We start from the raw sequence: 10,668 nt of genomic DNA on the forward strand, positions 1-10,668 counted from the left end.
GAGAAGGGCGGCATATAAATTAAATTAAATAAATAAATAAAATAAAATAAATTTTCAATGTAAGCCTGTCCATTTCCGCACAGTCCAAAATTTTCTTAATTATGTCTTCTTTAGCTGGTGTTTCTTCATTTTTCCAATGCTGTGCAAATGTAATTCTCGCTGCTGTTAATACATATAATATTAAATATACACTTTCTTTATCATAGTTTTCTGAAGTTATACCTAAAAGAAATCTACATAAAATCTTAACATTTTCTCTAACCACATATGTATTTTCGACCACAATTTTTTTGCTTTAGGGCATGTCCGCCAAAGGTGTTAGTATGTGCCTGGCTTTTGCTTACATTTCCAACAATTGCTAGACATATTTTTAAACATTTTTGCTAACCTTGCCATCCATAAAACATTTCATATAAATTTTCTTTATATGTAACTGCCCTTGTTATTTTATAGTTTCCTTCCCACAAATTTTGCCATTTTTCTAACTCTACATTGTGCCCAAAGATTTTTGCCCATGTTATCATTGTTTCTTTGACTTGTTCATCTCCCATCTTTAAATTTAACAAAAAGTTATACAATTTCTTAATCAATTTTTCATCTAATGACAATAGTATCTGGTCAAACATTATCTGGTCTTTATAAAAACCATATGTTTTAGCATCTCTCTTGTATCTCGTTTGTATTTGCAGGTGTGGCCACCATGATGACTCAATGCCCTGTTCTTCCAGCTCTTGTTCAGTTTATAATTTCCCTTCAGTATTCAAAATATTCCTATAAGTCACAAGTTTCTCATAGTTAATTAAATTTGGGTGAACAAACGCTTCCATTGTTGAGATCCATCCTAGTATTTTCATATAAATTTTCATTTTTATCTTTTCCCATACTAGAAGCAAAGTGTTTCTTACATAGTGATTTTGAAAATATTTATAGATTTTGTTCTTCTCATACCATAGAAAGGCGTGCCATCCCAGTTATAAGTCATGCCCTTCTTTCTTCTGTCAGATCTTAATGTTAAGTCAGGAGGAGCCATCACTGATAGTGTTATTCATTTAATTTTAATAAGAAACCTATAACTCACATATAAAATGTATTCAAATACAAATGTTTACTTACTGAATATTTTTCTGATGCCCAGTCTAGCCAATGCTCTCTTTTGGGTATCTCTGGGGAACGATTTCTGATCCGGTTTCTCAAAGCAAACTGAACAAGAATGCAAACAATGAAAGGAGCTCTGTCGCTTAGAGTTTATCCAATATAAGCATTGTTTCTACTACCCTGATGCTAAAGTCTATTGCACTGATTTGTATTTCATCTTATTCCTGGTTTTATGTCTTAAATGAAGTTCTACCCTTCCTGCTGTTTTATTGGCCATCTTTCAGAAGATGTTATTTGAGGGACTATTATATATAAATCCTGGGTTCAACATCCATCATAGCACTCAAACAAATCTAAATTATATGGTTTTGCTTTAAATTTATTTCCTGGGAGGTGCCCAGAGGTGCCCACCCACCCTCAAAAAAGGCAGCATAGCTTCTTCTGGACCTATTTTTACAGAGTGAGTGAACTAATATGAGGCCTTACCATAGATGTATCATTTAAAAAAATATGAATCAGGAAATCTGAATTATAAGCAAAAGGATTCCATCCTGAACAAGTAAGCATATGCCATAAATAGTAAATTCATACAAGATTCATAATGCAACTTTTTCTTAGTAATGAAGCAAATATTCATGAAAAGCATATGATTATGCTTCTTTCTCATATCTAAACTAGATTTGCCTAACCTGATCCTGTTTTGACATGTTGAACTGCCAGTTCCTTAATCTTCCATTGTTCCTGTTAGTTGTGACGATTAAGCTACTGCATATCTGACAAGTCTCTGTGATTTAAATGACTTTGGCACCCCTATAGGTAGATAAGAACATCAACCTAAATGACCCATCTACTATTAAGATATCAATTTATTAAAATATAACTATCTTAAGTTAATAGTATCCCTGCATCATGTTAATTAACTTCATATAGTAATCATCCATTAGCTGTTGTATGAGAAAATACTTCCTTTTCTCTATAATGAATATAGAAGCAATCAATTTCATGGAATGACTTTGAGTTCTATTATGCTTTACAAATAGGAGTGGGGGGGAGACATTTTTTCATCCTCTGCACTATTCAGAATTTTATTAATGTTGATGAAATCACATCCTTGAGTAATCTTTTTTTCTCCTAACTCTAAAAAGCCCCAAGTGCTTTGCAGTGTAAATTGTTATTATGACTTCAGTGCCGCAGTACAGTAATACTAAAGAGGATGAAGGATGTGAAGGAACCAATATACCAAATATTATAACCCAAAAACTCTGGTAAAGCTCCAATACATAGAAAGCAATGGACCAAAATTATCACATGAAGAAATGTAATGGATGAATAACTACTGGGATTATGTCTCACACCTAGATGAAATTGGGTACTGACCTTGGAGTTTTAATATAAAAACCCCATGCAAGTGACTATAATGAAGCAATTAAAAACCCATGCAGATGACCACAATGAAAGAATAATCAAAGTATGTGAATGAGTTCATATGTGCCAGCCATGGTCCTGACCTCCATGTGTTGACCTGCAAATAATTTCAGTATATGTGTCACTTGGGGAAAAACTACTTAACTTCTTCTTTGAGTGTACTAATTAACTCCTTATTATAAAGGTGGAGTTCAAACTGTTACTTCCTCAAGGCCTTTTCCTCTAATGAAAGACCATGAAAGCATTGTCAGGCATTGGTGACAGGCAAAACTGCCATTTTAATTTCCTACCATATCTCAGCAGTATGCAAAATTGGGAACTTGCTGAGAAATTCAACTGGCAGATTAACTATAGTTTAATACTGTCTCAAAAATGTCTCCTGCAATTTTTTTCTTGGCCTTCTGAATTGAACTGATGAAAGAGAAATTGATGGTTTCATTGTATGCAGGACAAGGAAAGGGCATTCTCATTGTATCATTGTATCTCATTGGTGTATCATGTGGTATTCTTGCATTTTCCAAGAGATCTACTATAATCTACTATAATTTTAATGAAAAGAAGGATGAGGGGTGACATGATAGCAGTGTTCCAATATCTCAGGGGTTGCCACAAAGAAGAGGGAGTCAAGCTATTTTTTCAAAGCACCTGAGGGCAGGACAAGAAGCAGTGGATGGAAATTAATCAAGTAGAGAAGCAACCTAGAACTAAGAAGAAATTTCCTGACCATTAGAAAAATTAATCAGTGGAACAACTTGCTCCAACACTAGAAGTTTTAAAGAAGAGATAGGACAACCATGGCGAACCTATGGCACGTGTGCTAGTGGGGCAGTCAGAGCCCTCTCTGTGGGCATGTGTGCCATTGCCCCAGCCCCTCCTCCCCCAGGCCCCCTCCTCACCAGCAGCCCCCCCGGAGGAGAGTCGCCCCCCTGGCGCGGCCCATGCAGAGCTGCACAGCCAAGGACATGGCAGCCGGGCAGCCAGGACAAGACTCTGCTCTCGTGCGCCATCGTGTGCAAGAGATGCTGCAGGGCATGGGTGGAGACCGTGGCTGCCATGGTGCTGTTGGCCTGCCTGGATGATCTGCAGCGGGCCATAGAGGCAGTGGGTGGCCCCGAGGGCGGTGGGATGGAGGCAGGTTGGGGATGGGTGGAGGGCAGGGGGGGGCAGTGGTGGAGGTGGTTTTGGGACACTTGGTCTCTAAAAGGTTTGCCATCACTGGTATAGGGTCTCCTGCCTGATCAAATGGTTGGACTAGAACAGGGGTGTCAAACTGCCGGCACATGGGCCGGATGTGTCATGCCAAAACCGCACCCACCCTATTGCCGGCAATGGAAAAAAAGTCGTGATATGTCATGATATGTCACATGACGTTGCGAGTTTGACACCCCTGGATTAGAAGATCTCCAAGGTATTCTGTTCTGTTCTGTTCTGTTCTGTTTATGATCAGAAAGCTCCCTGGCTTTCCATTCCACAACTGAATTCCAAGGGAAGAGGCTAGCCTTTTATAAACTGGGCAGGCAGCCAGTATATTATTACATACGTGCATGCTACTAGGTATAATAATAATTATATTAATCAGATTTAACATCTTTTAATAAACTACAAAGATGTCTCCACTTTGATAGTATACTTTTTCACCAATTGGTAATAAAGCCTCGTATGGATGAAGTCTGTCCCAATTGAGGATGCTGAAAATTGTAATCCTAGATAATTGGGAAGGCAGACTGAAAAGAAGATACTGTAAGCCATTTGGGGTAGCTCAGATCAGGAAACAGACTCCATAGGAAGACTAGAATGGAACTTTGTTGAGATAAGCTATAATAACAGCTTTTCTAAGCCTTTTTCTGCCTTCCCTTCCTCTTTATATCCCAATAAATAAAGGAGGAGCCTGCCTAAGCTTTCTCTAAACATTATCTTGTTCCCCAGGATTTGAGGAATGATGTAACCTTCTTGATTCTTATGTAATGCTTCTTTCCTAAACCACCTTGGTTCTTACAAAATGCTTCTTTCCTGTTTCCCTCAACGTCAACTCTCTGATTCTCTGCCAATACATCTATCATTTTAAATAAATACTAAATACTGTAAATGATAATAAATGAACTTTGAAACAAATACAACGAAACTCTTTAAGATATACCCAAACTTTCTTATCAATTAGAATGGAATGTAACTTATAAGGCGTACTAGAACATTTGCAGTTAACAAGGGAATACAATTGCTTCTGGGTTCGAAAATTGTTTTAATTCTTGTATAAAGCCATAATCAGTAAATCATTTCACTTAGTTCTCAGAACCCTAATCCTATAACTAATTTTCTAGAGTAAGCCCAGTTGACATTAGTAGGCATTGTAAAGGCAATAAGTATTTTTTCAATACGCTTCTGTTTTTAATCCTAAAATATGTGATCATGCAATAGAAAGTAAATGTTTACATTTTGTACATAAAGCAGGAAAGCATACTTACTACAATGCACTTGCAAACTTTCAGCAAGATATTTCCTTGTGGTGGAGTCTTTTTGTAAAGTCTGTTTCCAGTGATGAACACAACTAGAAAAAAAATGTAATTGCAGTGTAGAAATAGGAGTATATCATTTATAACAATAACTTACTGGTAGCAATTAAGAAAATTCTTCCACAAAGTGGGGTACTGATTTTCACTAATCTTCTTGCTATCCTCTTTGACTTCCTGCTTCAAAAACCTACCTCTTTTTCCTGTTCTAAATACAGTATTTCTTTCCCTTGGTAAGTATTCGATGCAATATTAGAAAGAACTAATATGATCTAGCCCCAAAAGGCATGTTCAGGTTTAAACTGAGTGATTCGAAATCCTAGAGTGTATACCCGCTCCATTACCACTGAAAGACTGCCTTATTTACCAATTTATTTATCTATTTATTTATGTGCTTGCTTGATGGGGCTTATTTACCACCCCGATCCAATAAAAACTATTTCACTAATTGGTAGACTTTAAAAAGGAATGACAGCATTTGCTAGCAAAGTTTCCCTTGACTATTTCTATGTTCTACTCATCAGATGACATCCAATTAAAAATAATACTAAGCACAAAGCAGATGTCTTATTAAATAGGGAGCTTTGGGGCATTTGAAAGATGGGGAAGGGAGAGAAACGGCAATAACATTTCTGTAACATCAGCTACTTTCCACTGCTGAAACTACACCATCTATCAGCTGTCAAAACTCTTTTCCTAGTGCAAACCATATAGCTCAATAGAAATGTGGAGATGCGGAAAACTGCTCAGATTAATCACCGGCCATTCTAACTTAGAACTTTCTACACTAGTTTTCTCCAAAGTGGTCAGAATCAATCCTCAAAGGTATATGGGACTATTCAAGAGGTAAGTGTTGTTTTTGTTACTATCAGTACTATTAGTTAAAGTAGTATTAATTAAATCATTTTCATATGATAAATATTTGTGGGGGAATGTCAATGAACAGTCTGAAACTTCACGAAGAGGTTGATGAGCTGAAGAGTCTGGGAAGCCTGGTCTACACCAACTGGTTCTTCAGAAATTCAAAATAATACCTTTCTTAATTCAATCTGGAAGGTTAGAAAACGGGCCTAAGGCCTTATGAATAAAAAGAATAAATCTGAGAACTTCATGTCAGCTCAGACAAAAAAGGGCTTGAGGTGTTTTTCCTACAGGCCATTTGAGAAGGACTTCATGTTGATCCCTTTCCAGAAGCCCCAATGTCATAACTTTAGTTGCTGTTTTTAAAAATAGGGAAATATACAGAGGACACTCAGTGACTAACAACCATGATAGAGAAGAGAAACATACAATCCTGAGATAACACAGGTAGTATAGCAATCACAATTGGAACCAGCAGGGCTTTTTTTCTCATAGAATGCCCAGAACGGAGTTCTGGCACCTTTTTTGGATGGAACCTTGTAGGGTAGGCAAGGCAGGTTGTATAACGTGTGTGAGTTCCGGCACTTTTTTTTTTTTTTTTTTACAAAAAAAGCACTGGGAACCAGCAACATTGTTGTTAAATGAAATGATTGCAAAATAAAACTGTGACTTTGCATATGATGTTACTTCAGCTTTCCTGTCTTAAACTGACTTATTTATTTATTAAGAAAAGTTTATATGGCTGCCCAACTCAAGGTGACTCCAGGTGGGTTATAGAAATAAGGTCATAACTTATGAAGGTCATAAATGCGAGGATTGGTCGTAAAGTTACTTTTTCATCACCATTGTAACTGTGAACTGTTGCTCAACAAGAGTGACTTGTACATCTCTGAAAACAACCAGCATGGTTTATAATTTCCCTTTGTGGACAAATAACAGGCGATGGCTGTTGCCTATATATCTTGATTTTTAAGGGCTGATCACTGTTCTGGGCCAGCTCTGCCATTAGGCAGCTTCGGACAATGAATAAACCTAGGTAGTTGTGAATACTATGCATGTTGTGGGAATGAATTCTTAAACAGAATAACAATTTGCACTGAAAATGAGACAGCCACTATAGAAGAAAATAGCAGGCTGCTTTCAGCAGCAATTTCATTTTCACCTTTCTCAACTGTCCCTTGACTCACTCTGAGCTTATTTACTTATGTGATTCAACTTAATCTTGCTGACCACAGGCCTCACTCCTGTGAGGAGAAAAAGAAACACAAATAGCAGCTTAACTAAGTGTCGGCAGAAAAGGGGGAAATTCTCTCCCAGGCTAATTCACACTCTTCTTAGCTTCCTCTGTGGAGCTCAGCAACATGACTACAAACTTTACTGAAGGACAATTAAGCACAGGCAATCCTCGACTTACAGCAGTTTGTTTAGTGACTATTCGAAGTTACAACATCCCTAAAAAAAGTGACTTATGACCATTTTTCAATTACGACCATTACAGCATCTCCATGGTCACATGGTCAAAATTCAGATGCTTGGCAACTGACTCATATTTATGACGGTTGCAGTGTCCCGGGGTCATGTGATCCCCTTTTTGCAACCTTCTGACAGGCAAAGTCAAGGGGGAATACAGATTCACGTAACAACCATGTTACTAATTTAACAAGTGCAGTGATTCACTTAGCAGCTGTGGCAATAAAGGGGGTAAAATGGGACAAAAATCACTTAGCAACAGAAATTTTGTGCTTGTTTGTCGTCATATGTTGAGGCCTACCTGTACTAGCAGAGGTAGAGGATGGGGAATCTAATGACTCCCTCTCCCAGTTCATACCTGATAAGAAGCACTGATTCAGTTTCCATATAGATTAAGGCTCTGGAGTGCATAGCGCCTTAAGTGGCATGAAAGTAAGGGACAGATCCCAAGGTTTGTGATCAAGCCTTGACCTAGTGCAGGGGTAGGCAACCTCGGCTCTTTTATGACTCATGGACTTCAACTCCCAGCATAGCTGACTCAGGAATTCTGGGAGTTGAAGTCCATGAGTCATAAAAGAGCCGAGGTTGCCTACCCCTGACCTAGTGCATCCTTGGTGGAAGGATCCCCATTCCAGAACTTGCCATTTGCCATTTACTAGATAGCAAGTAGAGTCTGAGACCAAATAGAGTTCACCACCTGGTACTGCTTACTAAATGGTGCAACTTCACTCCCATTGTGCTAGGATTGGCCCTAGCCAGTGTACCTATGTAGACTCAGATCTCCCCTGCCAAGATATAATGTATCTCAGGTTTGTCATTAGCAATAAGAGGAATTTCCTGCTAGGAAAGCTCAAGAGCTGGCAGAAAAAATGAAACATTCCCAAGCTCCAGCATATTGAGCTGAAAACCACCTTCAGAGCAGTTTTTCCTGCACTGTAGTTCAGCAGGAAAGTAAATTGGCTCAGCTTTCCAAGAGAAACATTGGCATGGGGTCACAGGTGTGTGGAGCTGAGCCAGGAGTGGTGCAGATTTCTTGAAAAGAAGTGCTCCACATGAGCTAAAGGATGGGAGAAAAATGAGTTCTTTAACTGAAACAAGGGCTGCATGTTTTCAAAAAATAAAATAAAATAAATAAACTGTATCCGATCTACTGTAATTGGAACCGAAAAACCCCTGTGAGAAACTGTTTTCAAGCCGTGTAAGCCAGGGATCAGCCTTTTATTTCCCTATGGGATTTTTGTTTTGTTTTGTCTTTGGCCTCGAAAGGCTGGCTTAGAAGGCTGCAGGAGCTACGGGATGATCTGGAGATGCATCGTAAAGATTAGTGACACAGTAATTCTCACAATGGAAGAATGGATGGTAAAGGTGATGCAGCTGGCAGAGATGGCAAAACTGACTGTTTTAATTAAAGAGAAGAACCTGTATAGTTTTGTTTCTACTTGGAAACCACTTTGCTCAAAACTGGACAGTTTGCTCAAAACTGAAAGAAATGAAACTTTGATTTTAGGTTTTGAGGATTAGAATGATTTTGTTGTTATTGAGATGCTTGAAATGTTTAGAAATGTAAAGCAAAAGGTTGAGGTTACAGCTTTTGCGTATTCTATTGAGCTGAAAAAAGTTGGAAAACAGTACTCTTCCTTCCTTCCTTCCTTCCTTCCTTCCTTCCTTCCTTCCTTCCTTCCTTCCTTCCTTCCTTTTTTCTTTCTTTCTTTCTTTCCTTCCTTCCTTCCTCTCTCCCTCCTCCCTCCCTCCCTCCCTCCCTTCTTCTTTCTTTCTTTCTTTTTTCCTTCCTTCCTTCCTTCCTTCCTTCCTTCTTTCTTTCTTTCTTTCTTTCTTTCTTTCTTTCTTTCTTTCTTTCTTTCTTTCTTTCTTTCTTTCTGCACACCTCTTCCTTCTTCTTTTACCTTTCTAACTTTTGTTTCTTTTTGTATTTTTATCTTATAAGAAACTTTACTAAAATACTCTAAAATAAAAAGATACACCATAAAGATTAGAGATAAAATAGCCTTTTTTATTTGTGAGAGCACCCAGGGGTATATTTTCACTGAAATAGGTTCTTAAAATCATGCTGAAGTTTTATTGATGAATTTCAGTGACATGGTCTTGGCAGGCTGGAAAAATGTAACCAGGAAGCTGTATGTGGCCTGCAACCCATATGTTGCCCCTCTTTGGACAATGCAGAACAAGATGGAAAAATAGTTTTTATTTTATAAAATAAGTTGTTAACCCAGATCTATTTTGAAGATGCCAATAAAAGCAGCCCCCTTGGGGTGTGTTAAAAAACATTTTGCTTGTGGGAAATAAAGATGTCACAGATCAGTAGAAGGGCCTCTTCAGAATGGAAACGATTGGACGTCTATTGAACTTCCCTGCTGTTTAAAGACAAAGGGCTTCATTTCTGCCTTGCAATTCCAGTAAGGAGAACCAAACAAAGGGAGCTTTGGGGGGGGGGATGTCACATAGATTTCCTTCCTTGGTGCACAGAAGAAAGATCATCTCTTTTAAGTTGTTTGCAGAACCTGTGATCGCCCTCCCTTTTCTTGTCTCTTTCAGTCTCTCTCTTTTATACCTGCTACTTACCAAGAGCTACAATCATTAAAGCAGCAGGAACCCCAAAAGCCAGAGCATAGCAGTCCCCTCCAAAGCATTGCACGCTCCCTAAGAAAATGAGAAACAAGTTATTACGTTCACAAGTTAACATTTTCCACTGCTACATTGTACAAAGAGGAAGTTTCTGGAGATCAGAATGTGCTACACACAGTTCTTCACACTTTGGCACTCTACTACCAATCCACCCCTATGCAACTTGAACTGATTTCAGCTTTGACCACACAAAGTGGCATCCTGAATTTAACTTCTTTGACTTTTATGGAACCTGTTGTAAATATTAGTGATTTAAAGATTCTGTTGTTGAGCCTGCAATTTATTTATTTATTTATTTATTTATTTATTTATTTATTTATTTATTTATTTATTAATTACATTTATACCCCGCCCTTCTCCTGGTGGACTCAGGGCGGCTTACAGCCAGTTTAAAACAAAACAATCAATACAATATACAAAGTTTAAAAATGAAGTTAAAAAGAAATATTAATATGGGCCTTTTCTTCCTTTTTAAAAGTTATTTAAAAACCAAATTTAAAATACCCCTTAGGCCAGTCCTGCCAGCTGAAATAGCCATGTCTTGAGGGCGCGGCGGAAGGAGGGGAGATCCGGAATCACCCGGATCTCTGGGGGTAGTTCGTTCCAGAGGGTGGGGGCTCCAACAGAGAAGGCTCTCCCCCTGGGGGTCACCAACCGACACTGTCTG

General features: G+C 38.3%; 1 protein-coding gene across 1 annotated transcript in view; it reads right to left on the reverse strand.

The window, feature by feature from the left end:
* Window positions 1-10,668, reverse strand: part of SLC15A2 (solute carrier family 15 member 2) — an 88,394-nt gene that overhangs the window by 40,861 nt on the left and 36,865 nt on the right. Inside the window, exons 7-9 of the mRNA XM_015818918.1 lie at window positions 9,939-10,016; window positions 4,983-5,065; window positions 1,114-1,200 (exon numbers count right to left, since the gene is read on the reverse strand). Of these exons, the coding sequence (XP_015674404.1) occupies window positions 1,114-1,200; window positions 4,983-5,065; window positions 9,939-10,016 (248 nt within the window). The remainder of the gene's footprint in view (window positions 1-1,113; window positions 1,201-4,982; window positions 5,066-9,938; window positions 10,017-10,668) is intronic.

Source organism: Protobothrops mucrosquamatus, unplaced genomic scaffold (assembly GCF_001527695.2).
Source record: "Protobothrops mucrosquamatus isolate PMUCROS unplaced genomic scaffold, P.Mucros_1.0 scaffold822, whole genome shotgun sequence".
Lineage (NCBI taxonomy): Eukaryota > Metazoa > Chordata > Lepidosauria > Squamata > Viperidae > Protobothrops > Protobothrops mucrosquamatus.